General features: G+C 37.5%; 3 protein-coding genes across 4 annotated transcripts; 1 reads left to right on the plus strand and 2 right to left on the minus strand.

Annotated features, from left to right (window-relative positions):
- The first annotated feature begins 839 nt into the window (after positions 1-839).
- LOC113754032 (patatin-like protein 1) lies at positions 840-3496 on the plus strand. The gene is made up of 7 exons (XM_027298346.1): positions 840-986; positions 1131-1312; positions 1690-1876; positions 2086-2247; positions 2428-2730; positions 2871-3046; positions 3154-3496. The coding sequence occupies exons 1-7, from the start codon at positions 840-842 to the stop codon at positions 3230-3232; spliced, it is 1236 nt and encodes a 411-aa protein (XP_027154147.1). The 3' UTR covers positions 3233-3496.
- Positions 3497-4194: 698 nt separating this feature from the next.
- LOC113751221 lies at positions 4195-10643 on the minus strand. Its single transcript, XM_027295150.1, has 11 exons — positions 10301-10643; positions 10118-10219; positions 8808-8888; positions 7545-7654; positions 7221-7356; positions 6929-7027; positions 6325-6801; positions 6041-6217; positions 5745-5942; positions 4904-5224; positions 4195-4593 (listed from the first exon to the last, which is right to left on the minus strand). Exons 1-11 carry the CDS (start codon positions 10565-10567, stop codon positions 4501-4503), a joined length of 2061 nt encoding a protein of 686 aa, XP_027150951.1. The 5' UTR covers positions 10568-10643; the 3' UTR covers positions 4195-4500.
- A 4553-nt stretch (positions 10644-15196) lies between these two features.
- Positions 15197-21642, minus strand: LOC113754265 (methionine aminopeptidase 1D, chloroplastic/mitochondrial). 2 transcript variants are annotated; one of them, XM_027298640.1, is made up of 10 exons: positions 21296-21642; positions 21038-21160; positions 20226-20464; positions 19652-19813; positions 19528-19569; positions 18233-18304; positions 17382-17461; positions 16802-16899; positions 15923-15970; positions 15197-15790 (listed from the first exon to the last, which is right to left on the minus strand). In XM_027298640.1, exons 1-10 carry the CDS (start codon positions 21414-21416, stop codon positions 15645-15647), a joined length of 1131 nt encoding a protein of 376 aa, XP_027154441.1. In that variant the 5' UTR covers positions 21417-21642; the 3' UTR covers positions 15197-15644. The 2 variants fall into 2 exon arrangements, with proteins under 2 accessions (XP_027154441.1, XP_027154442.1); XM_027298641.1 differs by having other exon boundaries at positions 20226-20454; positions 21088-21160; positions 21296-21640.
- Between the last annotated feature and the right edge of the window lie 238 nt (positions 21643-21880).

Here is a 21880-nt window from a genome sequence, read left to right on the forward strand (position 1 = left end):
TCCTTAAAAACCGCGTAGCACTTAATTATAGATCTTCTGAGGAGCATTGCCCAAAATCTGAACGCTTGCCGAGGAAGAGGAAATGCTGTGACCCGCAAAAATCCTTCCCTAAAAAGTCATATGTCTCATAATGGGCTTTAGCGTTGCCAAGTCAGCGGGGTCTATCGCAATTTCTCGCACGGCCTTAAAAGTAGCCTGGGCATTTGACCCAACAAAGATAAGTATGGCCCGATGGTGATGTACCAAGTACCAGGAATTGATTAGGCCCCATTCATCTACTGATGACTTGAAGTTAGGATATGACGCTGTCCACTGTCCAGCACCTATTCACTGAAAAGCCCAAGATGGGACGTTGGGGGAAAGAGGGAACCAGGACTCGTGTATTGTTTTGTGGACTCATGGATTTGTTGCGCACGTAATATTTTAACATAACCACGAAGATCGCAACGAATTTTCTGTTCACACTCTGTGCCACTCTCCGTCCCATTTTTTATTATATTACTATTTCTTCAACATAAACATCACGTTTTAGTTCTTTTTTGTCTCCCACTTTTTAAATACAGAAGGATGTCAAAAATATGTTCGCAATTATTGAAACACCAAGTCAGTTCCTTTCAGGATGTACCAAGAGCACAAGAAAATCAAAGTCAATTTCTTGTGCAGAATATTTCCGAATAAATAAATTGTGTTTGTACAGAAATCATATGCATCATGCATTTTCAAAAGATGGACGATTTCTACAACGCGAATTCTTATTTGAGCTTGTCAGCAGCCACAAGCCCTGAAAAGGATCTCAAGAGTAGCCTCCGTGACTCAATCGTCGTCATCATAAAAGATTAATGGAGAATACAGGCCGTACTCGCAGTCATGTGAATGTTCGACCTCCAAATTGTGGGAATCTCATAACAATTCTTAGTATTGATGGGGGAGGAATAAGAGGAATCATTCCTGGAGTAATCCTAGCATACTTAGAATCGCAGCTTCAGGTAACAAAAACAGTAGTTCTTTCGGGATTATCCATTGTACTTATTATATAATTCCTGTGCAAAGCCTACGTACATCTGTTTTCATGATAACATTATCAAGAATCGTGGAACGTGTATTACTGGTGATGATGATGAATGGTTCAGGAGCTGGATGGTGAGGAAGCAAGGATTGCAGATTACTTTGATGTGATAGCAGGAACAAGCACCGGTGGTCTGATAACGGCCATGCTTGCTGCCCCCAATGAAAATCACCGACCATTATATGCTGCCAAAGATATAGTTCCTTTCTACCTGGAAAACTCCCCCAAAATCTTCCCACAGATTGGGTAAAAAGTCTTGGCTTCAATGGATCATACTTGACATTCCACACATACCATGCGGGAGTAGTACTGCTATACTATCTAGCTGTTATTATGTCTGAGCTTGACCATACAAACTTGTGTGCACATAAGTACATATATGATATACACAAACTGTGTCATCACTAAGTGCAAAGTTTCAGGTGAAATTAATCGTCTTATTACTTTTACCATGCAACATTCTACTCGTGCAAAAACTTGTCGCGGTTTGCCAATTGAAAATTGTGATCTTATGTGAAATTGCAAGAATTTCTCAATTTATTGACGTATTTGTTAGCTTTTGAGCTTTAACGCAATTTGATTATGTTTGTACATTCTCTCTCTCTCTCTCGTGAACGGTATAGAGGACCATTTGGAGGGGTGGTAAATGCATTCAAAACATTGATAGGACCAGGCTACGATGGTAAATATGTTCAACAACTTATAAAGAGTAACCTAGGGAGCACGAGGTTGCACCAAACCTTGACTTCGATTGTTGTTCCAACTTTTGATATCAAGATTCTTCAGCCGGTCATCTTCAGCTCATATCAGGTGCCCTTCCTCTCCAGTCTCTCCCTGTATTTTTGTAAATTTTCATGTTAAAACCAGAAAAAAAAAGGGGGTTGTATCAACACCGCCGCATCAAGCAATATGCTTATGATCAAATGCTGTGGTACGCCTTTTAATTTACTTCCTAAGTCTAGTTATAAATAATAACCAAGTAATCTGAAGAACTTTAAGTTTATACGCTCCTTTTGCAGGTGACGGACAACCCTGTCGTGGATGCATTACTATCAGATATATGCATTGGCACCTCGGCAGCACCAACTTTTCTTCCTGCTTACTACTTCAAGAACTCAGATGCGCAAGGGAATGAACGAGAATTCAACCTTATTGATGGTGGAATTGCTGCTAACAACCCGGTAATTAGTAATCCTACGTTGATTGCACTGCTAGCCCTTAAATTAACTACTATTACTGACGTTAATTTAGATCGGATAAATTACACTAGTCGAAGTAGTAATCGAACTAATTAGTGGAAACGAAATACGAGACTTCTATTTCCCCATGTAAATTGTAATCCATCTTATATGTGATTCCAGACATTGGTTGCCGTCAGTGAAGTAACCAAGCAAGTGATGAAGAAGAACCCTGATTTCTTTCCAATAAAGCCTATGGACTATGGACGGTTCCTTGTTATCTCGCTAGGGACAGGCTCTGACAAAAATGAGCACACGTACAACGCTAAAATGGCTTCCAAGTGGGGGGTTTTTGGGTGGCTGTACTACAAGGGTTCCACTCCATTAATCAAGGCTGTTAATCAAGCAAGTGCTGATATGGTTGATTTCCACAACTCCGTGGTTTTCCAAGCCCTTCATTCCGACGATAATTACCTCCGAATCCAAGTAAAGTTCTATCATGATTCCTTGTCATTTAAATTACCCATTCCTAATTTTGTCATAAGCGCTTCAAGGGCTTGTGAAATCATGCTCCTGTTCTACTAACATTTCATGCGTGGAAATTTTTTTTTTTTTAAAAAAAACAGGATGATACTTTGACTGGGGCTTTATCCTCCGTTGCCACAGCAACGAAGCAGAACTTAGATAATCTTGTCAAGGTTGGTGAAGAGGTGTTGAAGAAACCAGTTTTAAGGGTTAATTTGACTTCTGGTGACTATGAACCAGTTGAGACCGGTGGAACCAACATGGATGCATTAACAAGGTATTAGTCACGCATTAGTGTTTGTTGTAAATACATAACTACGTGGACGTCAACCATCGTCAAAAACTGACCCTAAAATTCCAATGCATCCCTTTGCATTTTTGCAGGTTTGCTAAATTACTATCGGATGAAAGAAAGCTCCGAGATGCAAACTTTGGCAGGATGAGCGGTTCGACATCGTATTAATTCATGTTTATTGTTTCTCATATTTTGTCCGTCGAGCTGAGCCGCGTGCCGATGGGTCAGTCAATTCAGTCTTACTACGTGTTTCCTGAGCTACCGGTCTGTTTTCTCTTTTCACGACTGTCTGTCCATACCAGAAAGTCTGCAAATCAACCAAGTCATTTCTTTCGAAACCTTCCAAGCAATGCGTAAATTATAAATTCGTTACGACTTTCTTTGTCTTGGTACTATGCTAATGAACTCCGCGCACAGGTAATTCGGGTAGGTTTGGACAAAGTCATAACAATTGGATAATAGATATAATTGAATCAATTCATTAGTATCCATTTATACTCATTTAATGAATGTGTTTGAATATAACCAATTGTTTATTTATAAGTCACTTAAAATTCTACTTAATTTTTTTCACATATTGTTTGACAAAAAATAATAGTATTTTACTGTTATTAGATTGATAAGAAATTTTAATTTATTTGCTTAATATTTACTAAAAGTTGAATCTAATTGTATAATTACTTTTAAATAAATATAAGTAGATAAGTTGAGTCAATTCATTACCCACCGATTAAATAGATTTAATTAGATATCACTTTAAACCCATTCAAAATTAATAAACGAATTTGTACGCTATTGATCGACAGAATTGAACGGATCAATATAATTAAATTATAATTAACACCTTTATCTACGACAGTAGACCTCCATACTATCCCGGCCAAGAGACAAGCTTGCTCCCCTACCCCTCTTAAATTAAATTATTCTACTCAGTGAATGATCTGGCACAAAATCAATGTCTTAAAACGCAATGTAGTAAGACAATAAAGGATAATAAACTGGATTAGATTAGACATTGTGTCTAGTAGGTTATACTGGCGCCCTCTGTACAATCAGTACTCTTCTTGGGGAAATTTTTTTTTAGAAAAAAAACCTAGGGTTCAAGCCAGAACGACCTTTCTCCCCAAATAGGACAATTTATTTTAAATAGATACAACCAAACCAGCCCATAACCTAAAAGCGAGTGCACTGTTGCAAACCAGTATTGTCCATAGTAGCGTTACTGACAGTTCAAGGTTAACCAATCCAAAACTTTTGGTTAACACCTCTCCTCTCAAACCAAAAAATACCTGTAAAATTGTACAGAAAAACTGGTTTCATTCGTTGACGGATTAGTTAGACCCCTATAAATTCTACTATACAATTGAACAAAATAATGGATATAATGAATGAACAAATTGAACGGATACCACTATAATATACATCCTAAATTCTAATCACGCAAATATCTGCTGAATTACCAACTCTGCGTTCCCATTATACTGCCCCAAAAGATGAATAGCATCCGCTCTTGGCAAAGCAAGAAATTCCTGCAGAGAAAACAATTCTGGAAGTTATGAAAATCGCCATGTCCAAAGAGGGATAAAGTAACAAGTCAGACATATCCAGAACATATATAGATCATAAAAAATGAAATTCAGCACCAAGCAGCCCATATTCTAAAAAAAGATTCAAACATACAATGTGATGAGCTCAAACTTCACGCAAACATATATCTCATAAAACCTTTACTCCGACACTCAATGTGACGGGCGATTTTGAAGCATGTAGCAAACTGTCATTTAAGTGTTGGAAGCAATTGTTGATGTTTTATGAGTGTCGAAAGCAAGCTTGACTCACCATAACTTTAAGAATTGCATTTTCATCACATGCAACCTCAGAAGATGATATCTGAGCAGGACTGCCAACATCTTCATGCACCCTACTACTTGAGGACATCGTGGCTTGAGAAGAACCAGGGTCTGAAGTATCACTTAATCTTGAAGCAGCATCAGCAAGCAAAGAAGTTCCAACTTCTTTTAACGAACTGATCCTTAAGAAACCTTCAAATCGATCTTTACACATCTGAAGTTTGAACCATTCATTATGCGTGTATAGGGTTGCCTTCATGATCTTCATAAGCTGAGGTTCATCAATACCAAGCCTTCTACCAATAGCAACCTTTACACAAGAAAATACATCTCATATTTTCATTGACAGAAAATTCCCATAATTAGATAAAGAAAATAAGAAACATGGGTTTTTGAAGGAAAAAATTCATTTCATTCACTGAGCTTCAACATGTTAGGCCTATTGATGGCCCAATTGGTTTGGTTTACTCCACCAAGCCTTTTACTAAATTTAAACAAGTTTAGTACGTGAACATAGCAAAAAGCATTAACAAGAAGTATGACCAAGGTCAAAACATTTGCTTCACAACCTTTCAGCTTTCATTTAGACAAGATGAAAAAAGCTTCTGCAAACTGCATTGAGAAAAGATGCATTTTAATCACTAGAAATTTTAAGATATTCTGGAACTTTGCTGGTACCGTTACACATTTCTTTACATTGCTGAAAATTCGCATTCCACGGGAGTTAGAAATTTATGATCAACAATATCTCAATAATCAAAAGCTGTAAGCAATTACTAACTAAAGCAGTGTCTCTATTTTCAACATGAAATGTAACTCATAACTCGAACCTGAACTGAAGTTGCAAGAGCATGCAAGGGTAAGCGTTCACCAAATGCCTCCTCATTAGGTCTAAGCAAAGCAAACAGAGTCTCTTTTAAGGGTCTAAGCAGAACTGGGTCCCTAGCTGCCAAAGGACCTAGATGGGAACAGGCTACTCTTAAAGCACGGGAATGATCACCAGAACCAACTAGCTTTAAAAATTCAACCTGCAAAAAGACAGAGTCAGCCAGTTTATAGGCCAAACAACACAAATAATCTCTCCTATTCTCTGAAGTAATAGCAAATAGCAAACGAAATGGTTTACCTGCTTAAGTTGGAACAGTAAATCAGGATTTTGGACAAAAAAATTTGGGTCCATAGAATTTATCTCCTCCACAACTTCTGCTGTCATTCCTCTGCAAGCTAATTCTTTCATGGCCAACACCAAATCATATTTGTCCTCCCTATAAACTACACCATCCACAATCAATGAGCTTTCAGCCTGCAAAAGCAGAGTGACAACTTAAGTTTCATTACAGAAACAATAAGAGCTGTAACCAAAGACCTTCTCTCAAGGCACTTCCTGCAATACAAGGTAGAAGCAATGACCTCTTCTCTGCAGCTTCCACTAAGAACTTCCGAGACAAATCCAATTTTCTCATGTCTTCCCCTCCAGCGCTTACGTTTATTTCTCTCTCCAATACCGTGATTTCTATTTCTCAGCTGAACTTTCAAACTGTCAGGCTGATGTGCTCCACTAGTGCTACAGTCTTCATAATTGCCAGCTGTCTCAGAAGGGTAACGCTCGTCGATATCTGTAGTCTGTGTGCTCATGACATCAATTGGGCCTTCAGGAGAACCATCCATGTGAGAAATATCAGTAGAAGGTTCATCATCAGAAACTTTACTGCTATCACAATTGACCTCAGTAGAATCATTTTGTACTGAGCAGCACCATGGACCTGATTTATTAACATCTGCTGGTTGAGATGTATTAGCAGCGTCCACAATACCTCTGTAGACACAATACTCGTGAACAAGCTCATCAAGAACAGATTCATTCAATTTCATACGGCATAATTCATTCTGTGCAAGCAACCAACAACAGAAATGTTGTAAGATCTAAATAACATGGGAATAGGAACAAAAAGAACAAGCATTATGAGATAAACATGCTTGTAAAAGTGAACTAAGAAACACCACTTATGGCAACCTGAAACGCTTGAACTAAGTCGCCCTTGGCAAACTTTAGGCTATCAACTGCCCCTTGCCTAGTGAGCTCCACTGCATGAGCAAGGGCTTGTATATCCACCTGATTGGAACCGAGAATAAGGTTAAACATTGAGTCAAAATCCATAAATGTAGAACAATCAGTGTGGAACTGATTCTTGATACAAGGCAAGGCAGAAGCTGTGCCACCCAGGTTTTAGTGTTTCTGACATATGTTGAGCTCCCCAAAAAAGTATATATAAAATTTTAAAAAATACAAGAACAATAAATGGCACCTCGTCAAAAGGTGATGCTTCATACATGCTCTCCTGTGGTATTGGAGCGGGGTCACGTTCTTCAAGGAGCAATCTCTCAGTAAGATTTGATATAGGTGATACAACTCCTTGACGAAAACAAAAACCTTTGTGTATGCTATATAACACAAAAATTCATCAAAAAGAATGGTTTAACCATGTGTGCCATAGAAAAAGATAATAGAGCACACGTCTCTCTTCTCTGTGGGTGTGTCCCTGTTAGAGAGTAAGGGGTCTGTGTGCATGTTTGTACGTGTCTGTGTAGAATAGAGAAAGATAGATAAATGAGAAGAAAGTGGTATTTACCTTATCAAATATCTCAGCGTCATTGAGAACACAGGGTCATATGCATTAAGATTGGCCCTTAAAACAGAAGATAGTAATCCAGCAATTTCGAACCTCCTCGTTTCAGACCACTAAAAACAAGGATGTGGAGCCATTAAAAGATGTATTAAGCAGACCTAACTCATAGTGACCATACTCAACTACAACTGATGAGCTAAATCAAAGTAGTGAATCTCATGAACATAATAAATTTCTTCTTCCTGAATTATAACATCAAACTAAGGACATTCTAGGAATTTAATAATTTAAAAAAAATCAGAGGTTTATAACTAGGAACTAAGTTCACCAGGTATTACTTTACACAAGATGCCACACAGCCAACATAAACTTCCAACAAATTCCATTCCCTCTTGCTGCCTCATGCATAGAATATTGTTGACAGGAAAGTACATTTGCATGTCAAACATCCACTTGGTACATATGTAGCTATATGGGTGATGTAATTCCACAAGAATATATGAGCGCAATGCAGCCAATCAATTAGAAAAAGCCATTCCTAAACTTAATGACAGCTATAAGCCAGGAGTACCAGAAAAACTTCCCTTTTTCTCCAAATATTAAATGCCCATTAACAGGGGCAGAGCTGATAGGAACAGCGCCCCAAACACAATTGGAAAATACATTTAAATTAACCTATCCACCTAGAAGATTTTTCATAGGATCCCTAACAAAACCCAGACCAGATTAAAGCATTTTGCAGAGAGTGACACTATACACAAAGAGATTAACGACTTAAAGGAAATACCTAGGTGACCTCATGTAAATCCCTAAAAAAGAAAAGTGCCAATATTCATTTAAAATGGAATATGATAATCACAAATCAAATTAGGTTATCTCCCTAATGTCCGTCAGATTCGTATCAGAAATTATAAATGTATCAATACCGTCAGTTCACATTCCATTTATACAGAAATCTTCATTGAAACACATAGTAATAGACAAGTTTATAAAGCTTAAAAAGGTCCACAAAAAAATTCAGTTCAAAAGTTCATATTCTCTCTCTCTCTCTCTCTCTCTCTCTCTCTCTATATATATATATATATAAGGTCCCAGGCCTTCCACTGATCATGAAAGGATAAATGTGACATGAAAAAATGCATAACAGAAATCAGATAGTTCCAAAATATTGCTTTGATATGACATTTCATGTGACAATGCTGATTAAAATGTCATAAAATGGAAAACTGAGCATGTAAAAAGATCTTATATGTCAAGAATACCAACCTCATCAGCCACCGGAGAGCTTTGATCATCTTTATCATAGATAAAGGCAAGAAGGACGTGTTTAAATTCCTCGTATGCTTCCTTCAAAACACACAGGAAATAACTTGCATCATATGTCCATCACAAACAAGGAGTTTATCAGCATTAACCAATCAAATTTTCCAGATAAATGAATTAATCTGATTGCCCTCACCCAAACCACCCTTCTCTTTCTTCTTTTTACTGTTTTTTTGAGAGGTGGGTGGTCTTTGAGAATGATTTCGAGAACAGATCAAACTCCTGTGCCACCAAGGCATTGATATTCAGTGTGAAAGAAATCACACTAGAAGACGGAACAATTATAGGGACAGTTTTCATTTTAAGTATGGTCTGAGAGTGCTGATCACTTCTGTGCTCAGTCTAATCTATCTGAAAAACCGGGAGGCAGAGACTTCTACGAATATGTCAAGCATTAGCTGGGCCATCAATAGCACCTAACATAGGATACATGCCAAAGCAAAAATTCCAATGCAATCAATATCAAAAAGACCTGAAACTAACCAGTTACCATGTAATATTCTAAACAATTTGAGGTGACGCATACCAAATAGAACTCCTCTTCTAGAGGAGATTTCACTGCTGGATACACCAAAGATAGGAGATTACGCAAACATAGAAGAACCTATCTAAAAGCCCCTAGAGGTAATACAATTCCAATTGATTAGTCCCCAAGTAGCATTTAGATGCTGCCAAAAACTTCCACAACATCTCCAACCCCACTCCTTTATTCTCATCTTATTTCTAACGAATTGTTTATGCCCCTAAAAACAAAAATTAAGAATATTATGGACATAACATATTAATGATGTAAGGCTAAGCATAAACATGCTTTGGTCAATAAGATTCTTCTGTCCAGCCACCTTTACATACAAATGGACCTCTCCTTTCAGGCTAAAATAAAAAATTGCCAGTCCAATACCACTGTGCCACTGTAGTTGACATTAACAGACTTTACTCATGTTTCCAACATAATTAAAAAGGTGATCATTTGACAGCGTTCTTTAGTAAACTCAATTTCAGTTATTTACATGGAAAACAAATAGATACACAAATTAGACATTACAAATCGAGCTGTATCACAAATTAGTCTTTACAAATTTGAACTGGAACATGATGTTCTCCCTCAATACGTAAATTTCAAGTATACCAATCCCTAGATTTCACAATGTTATGCAGCAGGCAATCGGAGTTAAAGAGCTCTGATGCTATATTGTCATTCATTCGAACAGCATCAATAACTTCTAACCTAATTAGCGGAAAAAACAAAATACCGGATAAGCATCAAGTGCACAAGGCGCGAGAGCCGTTCGTAAACAATTTATTGCCGCATCACGATCCTCCTCCGTTCCTTTCCTTAGCAATTCAACAAATTTCTGCCAAAAGAAGTTCACCAGTAAATAAGAATTCCCCCGACATTTTCCCAAAGTTTAAGTTCCAAGCGGACAAGCTTTTACCTGCTTCTGTAAACGGAAGAGAAGGCGGTGATCATCGAGAGCAAAAGGTGCGTGGAGGTGCAAGAGATCCAAGGCGACATCGATATCGCCGGCTTCCAGTGACCGCCTGATCTGCCGTATCAGCAAACGCGAGTGATACGAAGACAGAGACGATAACGAAGATGACGGCGAAGAAGACGGCGTCGAATCTTCGATCAAATTTTCGGATTTCGCGAAATCGATGACGAGAGCGTCGAGAGCTTCCCAATTCACAGGCATGGATTCCATTACTGAGTTTCGTGTTTCAACGTTTCTTCGTTTAAGTGAAACTATGGATAGGTAAAAGGAGTACACGGATTTTCGAGACAGAGAAATTTGAGGGGGAGTTGTTTTAGCACATTTTTCTTTTATATATATAAAATTTATTTTTTCATTTATTTTTAGCAAATTACTTGTATTTATAAAAAGGCAACGACCAGGGTAAGATAAAAATGCATCCCCCGTTTTCCAATTCCAGTTTTGTGAAGGGTAGAAGTCAAATTCATGAAGGAAAAAGAAAAAACTTCGGGCAGATATCATCATCATTTTGGAGATGCTTGTATAAACAGATTTGTGTATCTAATCATGGCTTTCGTACAAGTCCTGCTAAAAGCAATTAACGCCCTCGTTGAATATTATAATATTAGATTAGACGTTAATTATTTAATTAAAGACGACAAATAATTTTTTCGACTGAAAAATTATGAAAATAATTTGGTAACTGAAGTACAGAATAAAATCTTTGCTATAGTACGAAAGATGTTGAAAGCATCTTTTCTATTAGTACGAAACAAGGCTAGTGACTTTCCAAAGTCAAAATCATTTTTGCATTTCAAACCACCTAGCCCTTTTTTTTGTAAGAAGAACTAAAAGAAGGGTTCTCCTTTTTCTACTTTCTTGTCAAAAATAATAGGGAAGAATATTGTAGCTTACTGTCAACTTTTTAAACATTTTTATTAAACACTCTTATGCGCTAATAATTATGACGGATAGAACCCCCAAATTCACAAATCAGTCTTCTAGAGATGTGGTAATTAAATTAATGTGAAAAAAAAAAACACACTTAAAAGCCACGAATAAAAGCTTAAAATCTCTTTGTGGCACATATACGTACAATTGCATCTAGCACTGTTGCAAATGTTCATAAATAACCAAGGTATATTTGGGCAGTACAAGTGCCTAGTGATTGCCCTTGGGTATGGAGAAAACTGCCCAAACTACGTCGTATAGCCCAGCTATTCGTGAAAATTTTGATTGGGGATGGAAATGATACTTCCTTCTGGCATGATCAAAGGCATCCAGCGGCACCATTATATAAACATTTCTCTGGAAATTTGCTTAGAAGCTTTGGTCTACCTGTACATGACCCAGTTGCTAAATGCATTCAAGATGCAGACTGGAGATGGCGGCTATGTGGAGGAAAATCTACTGCTGAAGTACGGCTTCTTAAACAGCTTACTCCTACTGAATTCAGGCCATTCCTTGAGTTGAAGGATACGATTGAGTGGCTGTCTAGTAAGTCTGGCTGTTTTACGGTAAAGTCTGCCATGCAAGCCATTAGGCAAGCTGGTCCTACAGTTTCTTGGTTCAAATTGGTCTGGGGTAAAGGATTTGTTCCAGGGTACTCTTTCATCCTCTGCTTACTATGTAAAAGAAGATTGTGCACTAGAGATAGAATGAAGAAGTGGGGCTGCTTCACTGGATCATTAGATTAGATTGTGTTCTACGCTGTAATGCAGAAGAGAGTCTATGGAGCATATCGGCTTTGAATGTGGAGCAACTACAGTCTACAGCAGCATGGAAGAAGAACTTAGAGATGTGTCCTGTCTTCAGGGCTGCTTATTCATGGTCTATAGAGCTAGAATGGATATGCACTACTCACTGGAAATCTGACTCCTTTCTTGATTGTTTCCGTAGACTAGCTTACCATATATCATATATGGAGAGCCCGAAATGAGGTTTTGCATCAGAGAATAGCCCATATAGGTGACTGCTATAAACATTGTGAAGACAGACAGTCATTGACTCCATGCAGCATATTGTTGAGTCTTGGAGGGCAGTTCCTCATGACAGGAGAATTTGGGAGCTGTTATTGATTGGGGGATTTCTCAAAAGTGCATGTTGATTCTTTTTGTATAGCTTTAGTACACGTGTATAGAGCCATGTAGCTACTATGTTTACGCTTACAAATCTCTATCAATAAAATTTTAATTTTTGCTCAAAAAAAAAAAGATGTATTTTTCGTCATCCTACATACGCTTACATAATGCATCATATGGTTGAATCTGCATTGATTTCTTGCACCTCAAACTTTGTAAATTGTCACTTTCGGAAGACTTGGTTCTTTTGCACCTTTTAGCACGCAACTTCTCCTCTGATAATAGTTTTACAAATCTAGATACCCAAACATTTATCATGTCAGTTTCATGCAGTTGACGTGATTATGCAATCCCCGAAAACTCTAATACGCATCGACCAGGTTACCTATCAGAGTTTGTTCATTAGTGCCTTCACTTTCAACTGGTTCAAATTTGTTAGAATTAAAATTTCATTATGGCTTTAACTTCTAAAACAATCGAACAAAAATTAAAAAGAAAAAAGAAGAAAATCCATTTTTGGTTTTTGTGAAGTCGCTCATCTTATCTATTTATACTTTAGTCTCGTAGGCTCTTGGCTCTCGTAATCATTTTTCTATGTCAATGTGCGTGTTGAACATCAGACTACATACATCAACGGATGATTAAAGGAAGTATTTTTCTATAAACAAGCAGTGATGTAATGTTAATTCAAAAGAAAAATAAAAGTAAATTGGCCAGTGGCTTTAATTAAAAAAAAAATCATACAAAGAGTTTTCGTTTCCTTTGGTTTTTCTGGGCAAGAAAGGGTTTTCATTTCCTGATATAGAGGAAGTCCATGAAGGGTTGTTGTAATCTACCATATTAATACAAAGAGTTAGTTGCTTGGACTTGGATTGAGGATCTGAGAAATTTCTAAAATTATGATGATTTTTAAAAAAATTCTACAAAGGGGGCATTTTTTGTATGGGATTCCGTTCAGGAGGTTTTTGCATTCAGGAAATGCGAGCTCAAGGAACTCGCATTTGCTGAATGCGAGGTCTCCCTGAATTTTCAATAGCATTCAAATCAAAAAAAAAAAAGAAAAAGAAAAACAGACCTCGCATTTGACCTCGCATTTGTGAAATGCGAGGTTCTCGCCCAGGCAACTCACTCAACCCGTAGCTCTCTTACAAACCCAGCTGCAAAGTTCCTCCTTTTTCTCTTAGTTTCTCCTCTGCTTTCTTTTCTTTCCTGCTCCAGCTCATCCTTTCCAACCCTCCGAAAGCTTCTTGCTTCCACTCTTCCCTTTTCCCCCCATTTCACTCTTGCTCTTTGTCTTCCTCAGTCCCTCGAAACTCTCAGCCCCAGTTCTTCCTTTTTTCCCAGTTTTTCTTCTCCCCGAAAATCTCAACCTTCTTGCTTGCCCTTCTCGCTTTCTTTCTCTCCAAATGCCACTCCAATTTCTCTCCCCTTCCAAGCTGCGTTCCTCCGCTTTTTATAACTTCAAGAAATCCCTCAACCCTAGCATCCATGGTAATTGTTTGCTGCATTTTTATGGCCAGAATTTGAGCCGTTTGATGCTCTTAATTCCAGAATATTCTTGGCATCTTCTGGTGAGTGAGGTGGAATTGTGTATTGGTAATCTTGGAGAAAAAAGAAAAATGAAGAAAAATCGCATTTGTTGCTTCTCATTTTGCAACCGCGAGGTCTTGTACTTCATGCTGGTTCTTGTACCAGCAAATGGAGCAAGAAGATTGAGTACCTCGCATTTCTTGAATGCGAGGTATCTCAGCTCCCATTTGAAGAATGCGAGCTTTTTTTTCTTTTTTTCTGAAAACACTTACCTCGCATTTGTGAAATGCGAGGTACCTGAACTCGCATTTCACAAATGCGAAGATCACATTTGTGGAACCAACTTCACAAATCACCCCCTTTGTAGAATAACTTTATTTTTTCATCACAATTTAAGAATTTTCTCGAAATATCTTGGGGTTGGGGCAGTACTCAAGAGAGAAGGGTACGATGTCTTTTGCGGTGAAGAGAGGACGCTGATTTTAATTAGGTGCAGTTGTTAGCATCGTTGCAATGATTCCACCAGTACTCGTGCTGGCTATCACATCAAAATAATCTGCAATTCGAGCATCCGGTCAATCCAGTTCCTGCATCATAGGAAATTGAAGTAAACACTCATGCAACAACGTAAATGGGGTACGTGTTTGTTTTGTGAATTTCATGAGTAGCCAGCCAGGAGCCATGTACATCTATCTGCTTGTAGCTTGGATTCAAGGAAACTCAATATGGTTCCTGCAGGTATGATGCCACCTCCGTCAATGCTTAAGACGGTAATCCTTTCTCCATATTTTTCTGGGATCAAATTCGTCGCCGCTATCACAGTTGCACTCCTCCATTTCTAATCTCTTGGCATCAAACTGTCTAATCAAACGAATATGGTTCGCGTTTTACTCAAGAATTGGATTGAATGCGCACGAAATCCATTGGAGAGATTACATTCTGCTTGTAGTACTCAATGTTCTCCGTATCCCTGTTAACCTCAAGCAAGTGACGGGGTTTAGCACGCACGAGGCCGACATAGACGCGAAATTCTACTACGAAATTTATGGTAGGAAAGGTAAACATGACGAGAATTTATCCACCTGAGGAGTCTTAATATTGGAAATGCTTCTACGAAACCACCTCATCATCCTACTGTACTTTGTCAAGAGCGGCGTTTCCAGTTTGTTGGCAAAGACATGAGAGTCGGTTGAATGAGGTTTGCAGCGCGTCTCCAATTCTTAGACTAAAACTCAGAGAATTGGAGAGCTATACTCAAACACAGGCCCTCAATTGCCTTGCAAGAATTGTATTCAGAAATCGGTAGTAATAGACACCGTTTTTTTTACAAAGAAGATATACCTACCAATAAAATGGACTGCCAAACTTCCAACTTCAGTGGTGTGACGTCTCACGTTACAGAGACAAGAACCACACCATTCAGGAATGAATATCCCTTAAATAATAAACAGCGAGATCACGAGAATTGGACAAAATGCTGTAGTTACACAATCATGTCCTATGGAGTCTGTCTTGCAAAACGACCTTTCATCACAAATCAAAGAAAAGATTATCACATTGGCCCCCCAACCTTGGAGAGAAGAAGATTCTAAACTGGAGGTGACTGAATCTGAGCGAACAAATGTGTTTGTAGCTTGGAAAGGAACCTGTTCCATGGCTTCCTTCTATTATCTTTAAGAAACGATATTCGTGCTTTGCTAACACTGAGTCAGTGTCTCGGCACCATTTTCAGTTATCAGGATTGTGTGCTCAAATTGTGCTGATAGGCTCCCATCCTCTGTCACCACCGTCCAGTTATCATCCCACATTATCGGGTTTATGCTGCCAATGGTCAGCATTGGTTCTGCAATTCGTAGATCAATAGAAGCAATTAACCGCTGACAACAAATAATGGGTCGTTGAAGAAGTGCCAATGGTGATGCACCTGCTTCAATCAGTAGTTAGAGAATAGAGGAGAATTATAAGCATATATTACCAATGGTAAACGTCTGATTTAGAAGCATGCGTCCGCGACCATTATTCCCTGAGAATAATGAAATCAGTACCCATAGACAGAATATGAAATAATGTGAGAAAGGAGGGGGCAAGCAATCAATTGCAAAAGGAAGCAAAGGAAAGACAGAAACAACTGCCAAGCAAAAAGAATGCAACTTTCTCATATTCTATCTATACTGAAGTGGATGTCTTCTCAGTCCGGACTTTCTACAGATCCAAGCTGTAAATTAATGCTCTATGGGTATTAGAGATGAGGGACAAAATTTAACATCCATCTCTCAACTTCTCTTCATTTTACCAGGCATGCCATCGCAGTACCTCATTCTGGATTAATTAGCTGTTTATCTTGAAAAACACCGCAAAAAGATCCTAAGCCTTATATTTCTTTCAAATATTACTTCAAATACATTTGTTCTGAAGAAACCTTTTCTGCGACATGGTCTAGTAGAAAAATAATTAAAATGTCATTTATTCTCTTTGAATACCAGAAAATTAGCAATAAAACAGAAAAGCATATGGCTGCAAAAATGGTAACAATTTAATAAACCAGCAGAATTGCCAATAATACTTTGAAAAATACATGATGACACTCTATGAAACAAATCGGTCAACTTTTGTCCTTTCTGTTTTTCCTTTATTGGATAGTTAAGTTTCTACTGCATCTTCTTAAATGGGCTTTGGAGGAAAAATCTGTGGTAATATTTTATTTAAATGAGGTTGAATATTACATTCTCCAAATCTCGCACGCGAGCAAGTAAAGACCACAACTTCAGCCTAACTTCAGGCAAGAAAACCAACAGCAGAATCATGCAATTCAGCATGATAACAAAACAGTCAATGTGAATTAAGCAAAAATTACTGTAATGTAGAATGACTGGATCACTGTGAAAAACACGTCCTACTCCGTGGCCAACAAATTGTTCAACAACTCCATAGCAATGTTCATCTGCAAGATTACTTCAAAAACAAAAATGTAAAGTAAGTTATAACTGCACCATGAAATCCATGAATATTGCTTACAGATGCAATGGATTGATAACTACCAAAAAATAACAACTCATATATTTCTAAAATCTACTGCAACATTCCTATTATAAAAATCTTTGCCAAGAATATTCGTGAAACTGTGCTTTCAGCCGGCAATCTTTCTGCAAAGCTTATGGGTTTAAAAACCATTTAGTCACCTGATATCAATCCGTAACAGATCATTATATCTAGCGAATCTATCATATTTCAGAAAGATTCATACCAAAAATATATGTCTCAATAAGTAAAACAATTGAAACAGGCAAGACAAACATGAGCGTAAGCACCTTCAGGGAGGGAGGAGGGAATGCGTGTGTGTATGTGAGAGGGAGAGAGAGAGAGACTTCTAGACAGGAAACAATTCGAGTAGTAATTTAAAACAAAGAAAAAAAAAAATCAAGCAGGTGCCTTACTGGATAGTCTTGCCAATTTTATTAAATTCCACCCCGGGTGCACAGATAGATATTGCCTTGTCTAAGCACTCCTTAGTTACCTAAACCATGACGATATCAATTCATTTCCACAACAATCTTAAAAGTTGAATATAACTGGTACACAAATCACCATAGAAATATAAAATCAACTAATCAGATTTTTTAAAAAGAAATACTAAAATCAGCATCTGGGAAGTGACTTAAAAGCATAAATGTGAGAAAAAGAAATGTATTACCGTGCATGTTAAGATTTCCTGTATGAGATCAATATGCATAGTAGTAAACCAGATGTTTCTATCAATTTCCTACGGTCAATACAAAGGACTGAGAAGATAAACTCCTATTTGCCATGTGATAAGTAATGGCATTTGACCTTTTCTGTCATAATTAGCAGAACTTGTATTACATCAACTAGACATGGTATGTCACAGCCCTTCAGAAAGCACTTCTATTATAAGAGCTCTCAGAGGAAGTGATTAATGTTGTTGCTTTGCAGCACTCATGCAAAGGTACTTGTGGGGTACAGAGTTTCTGGTTTTGATTTTCTAAAAAGGACTTCTGTCCTTATCATGAACTCTATCTTTAATCATTCTTTATTTACTCAAAAGAAAATTTCAACAGCAAATTAGGAAAATCATTATAAAAATGAATAAAGAAAATCAAACCAAATGATGAAAAAATCTGAAGGATTTATCTCAATTGTTTATCGTGAAATTACATAATTTTCCATTAAATTTGGAATAACAGGTATTACATTTTTCTTTAACTCCCGAACACACATAAATCCCTCTCTCTTAATTACAATTATTCTATCTACCAGAAAACTATACCTGCACCAATTTTCTAGCTTCCTCAGCAACATCTCCAACAAAGAATGTTGCTGATGTATCACCATGGTACCCCTGCATATGAAAGCCAGGTTGCATAAAAATTTCTCTTTATAGTATGTTATTATTTAACATCTTTCACATTTCTATACCAAACAAAAAGGTTGAGTTCTTTAACATAATATTGCATTATCGTCTTGTGAAGAATGAAACACAATGTGATCGATGTATGAGAAGATCACATTGCTTTGAGCACTCATTCTTTACTTCATGGCATCCAACAAGGAAAAGTGTTAATACCACTTTGTCCCCCCAAACTTTGGACGATTACCCACTTCAGTCCCTAAACTTCAAAATAGGACACTTAAGTCCCTAAACTTATAAATACCTCCCACTTAAGGAAAATTGTTAACAAATCCTGAATGCCGTTGGTGGTCGAAGTGTCCCATTTTATAAGGGTTTAGGGATTTAAGTGTTCCATTTTATAAGTTTAGGGACTTAAGTGGAAGGTATTTATAAGTTTAGGGACTTAAGTGTCCCATTTTGAAGTTTAGGGACTGAAGTGGGCAATCGTCCAAAGTTTGGGGGGACAAAGTGGAATTAACCCCAAGGAAAAATAAGTGATATACTTTTTTTTTAGAGGAAATGCTACAGGAAGAGCAGTTTTCCAGCAACAAAGCTGGTAATGCAAATTGATCATAGTGCCTTCCATAGAAATATGCGATTTCCTGAACCAAGTTGCTCTAATTTTGACAAATCCTTTTGCCCAATCAACAAATGCTTCCAGATTCTCGTCTTTGTATATTCAGAGTTTGAAACCTCAGAGACACAAAAGATGTTTGTAGACTATTTCAATATGACACACAGTACAGCAGATGAAACCACAACTTTCATGGATCAGAAACAGGTTATTTCTTTCTGGTCATCAACGTGAGACCTAAGCAAGTTGCAACCAATAAAGACAAAGAAGCACTCAGAAAGGTTTAATCTGCAGTACTCGTACCATCCAAAACTTGACAATCTGAAGAGATGCCTCCAGAAAAATTAACAATATACATGACCATTGCTGGTAAAAAGAGACTTTTTAATGAGCTCAAAGCCACATCTGTGAATCTGTGAAATGATTTTGAATACCATACAACAACAAAAATTTCAGAAGGGTTCAAGGATAAACTAGGACTGTTGAGGAAGCTAAAATTGAAGACAAGAAAGTTCTCACAATATGGGTACCTCAATTTATCATTTGAACTAGAAAACTAGTAGCAGCAGAGATCTTATGTGATGAAATAACAACTTACATTAAGATAAACTGTGACATCAATATTGACAATATCACCATCCTGCAAAACGAACAGTATATGGATCTTTTGATAGCATATCTAAACAGAGGAGGTGCTGAGAACGAGAATTTATTAGACAAACCTCAAGTTCCCGTGAATCTGGAATCCCATGGCAAATGCACTCATTTACTGATGTGCATACGCTCTTAGGAAACCCACCATAACCAAGAGGTGAAGGATATGCTCCATTGTCAATGATTATGTTGTGAACTGCTTGGTCAATTTCATCTGTTGTAATGCCTGGCTGCCAAGAGAAGCAAATAAAGAGTATAACTAAATGCAGATTCCACAAGTCAAAAGCTCCTAATTAACCCACCTTAATTTTTCAATCTTGTTGATTTTTACCAATGAAATTACTAGATCTTGTGCCCATATTTTGGAGTGACTTACCAAAAAAATTTAAGAATAGTAGTAGATGGTACTAATGTTTCAGAAGTGATTCTCAAACAAATTATCAATACAATGTAAGATTATAATTCTCATATGAAGCAATTCAGGATCGACGCAATTCAACTCTTCATTCATTGTGATTACACAAAGTCAATTTGATACTAAGACCGTAGCAGCATGTCATTTGATGTCATCCCATGCCATGCATGGGTGTACTTCTGGTTTGCTTAGGATGATGAATCAACCAAAAAAGAACAAATTTTCACCTTCACCAAAGTCCCAGCATGCTGAAGAACCTGCGCAGCAAGTCTTCCTGATGCCCTCATTTTTTCAATTCCAAGTTCATCATGCACTTCAGGTCCACCAGAAATTCCCGGTGATTTCTGAGAATTTGCATATGGAGGCTGTAATATGTGATCAGGAACAGGTCGACGAGGTGACACCTTCCCTGGCCTCAAACATTTACGTTTGCTGTTAGGCACTTCCTCTATATTTCTGCTCATCACTGAAGAAAATTAGCTGCTCAAATCACATAATGAACACATACATGAACCAGGAAAACTAAGAGAAAGCAAGAAAGCTATTAAATGGATGGCTTCAAACCCAATAAGCTAGTTCTATATTTGCATCTAGAACGAAAATATGTTCCACAAGTTGTCAAGCCATATGACTTGTCCGTATATGTATTAGTCATGTAAACTGACATAAGTACCTACAAGATATGGTGCTTGTTGCAGAGTCTAGACTCAATATCAGCAGCCAAGCAGAAATAGAAAAAACTTCCGAGTTTAAGAGGACATTTGAGTTTTATCATGAATGCGTTACAAAGCAACTCTTAAACACCATTCAAGATAACAGGGCGTGCAATTGCGGCTAAATTTAGAAGAAAGTAGCACAACAATCTCATGCATTAATAAAAGTTGTAACAATGACTTGCAAAATCAAGGGAATTGACCAAATGATATTGAGCAAGTTGGGATAGGTATCACTCCCCTAAGCTAGTTCGGCTAAATGTTGACAAATGGAAACGAACCAGGCAGCAAAGCATTCATTAAAAATTCTAACATTGGAACCATACCAGGTTGTTCAAATAAAGGTGGATTTAAATTGGTTGAAGAATTTGCACACCTTCCATTGTAGAATAATAGGTTGGCTAATCCAGAAAATGCTCGTGATAATTGCATAGAAACATGTTTTCCTCCTACACACAGCAAGCAATTTGAGGAGACAGGAGAATTTATCAGAAACATGGACAAGTAAGTTAAAAACATGAATAAACGGGAGCAAAGAAAGAAATAAAGAAAGAGAGTGGGGCTCCCAAGTCAAAACTCATCACCTAGGTTATAGCGGAAGAGACGGTGAAGGGCACTGGCTGGAGATGGTCGAACAAAACTAGAGTCTCCAAGGAAGCTGCAGAGAATCCGTGATTGAATGGACGAACCAACCACCACCGCCATGATATTCTCCTTCTTCTTCTTCTTCCTCAAGAAAAAAATGAAGAAGAAAATGCACAACGTTTTATCTACAGAAAAAATCAGTTGTCGGCCTCTTTATCGGAGGCTAATCTCTCAAAACAGCTAGTAACGACTAACGACCGACTCTCACTTGTTTCATGGTTGTTTATAGAGGATCCATCCAATGCCCATTTATTTGACTCGACAGTTCAAGCACAGACTCGGCAACAGTACACTAGTAATGTAAACAATACGAAACTCTTTTTTTCTAATATCAAGCGACTTATACAAAGAAGCAATTCTCTAGAATTTCAAACGAAAAAAAAAAAAAAAAAAACTTATCTATGTATTCGAAACTCTCAGAAATATTCGTGCTGCTACCTACAAATACTAGGTGTGTTTGGACGGTAGATTATTAAAATACTGTAATATTTTTTTTATATAATGGATATGAGATAAAAAAAATT

Source organism: Coffea eugenioides, chromosome 11, assembly GCF_003713205.1.
Source record: "Coffea eugenioides isolate CCC68of chromosome 11, Ceug_1.0, whole genome shotgun sequence".
Classification (NCBI taxonomy): Eukaryota; Viridiplantae; Streptophyta; class Magnoliopsida; order Gentianales; family Rubiaceae; genus Coffea; species Coffea eugenioides.

Bases quoted from the DNA above. Each gene is read 5' to 3' on its own strand.
- LOC113754032 (XM_027298346.1), top strand. From the start codon at position 840: ATGGAGAATACAGGCCGTACTCGCAGTCATGTGAATGTTCGACCTCCA. The intron at 987-1,130 runs GTAACAAAAACA...TGAATGGTTCAG, and splicing joins ACTTAGAATCGCAGCTTCAG to GAGCTGGATGGTGAGGAAGC. The intron at 1,313-1,689 runs GTAAAAAGTCTT...TGAACGGTATAG, and splicing joins AAAATCTTCCCACAGATTGG to AGGACCATTTGGAGGGGTGG.
- LOC113754265 (XM_027298640.1), bottom strand. From the start codon at position 21,416: ATGGCGGTGGTGGTTGGTTCGTCCATTCAATCACGGATTCTCTGCAGC. The intron at 19,814-20,225 runs GTGAAAATTTGT...TTCTCTTGGCAG, and splicing joins ATGCTGGGACTTTGGTGAAG to CCAGGCATTACAACAGATGA. The intron at 17,462-18,232 runs GTATAGTTTTCT...GTCATGGTTTAG, and splicing joins AAGCTAGAAAATTGGTGCAG to GTAACTAAGGAGTGCTTAGA.
- LOC113751221 (XM_027295150.1), bottom strand. From the start codon at position 10,567: ATGGAATCCATGCCTGTGAATTGGGAAGCTCTCGACGCTCTCGTCATC. The intron at 6,802-6,928 runs GTTGCCATAAGT...TTGCTTGCACAG, and splicing joins ACTTAGTTCAAGCGTTTCAG to AATGAATTATGCCGTATGAA. The intron at 6,218-6,324 runs GTCATTGCTTCT...CTGCTTTTGCAG, and splicing joins GTGGAAGCTGCAGAGAAGAG to GCTGAAAGCTCATTGATTGT.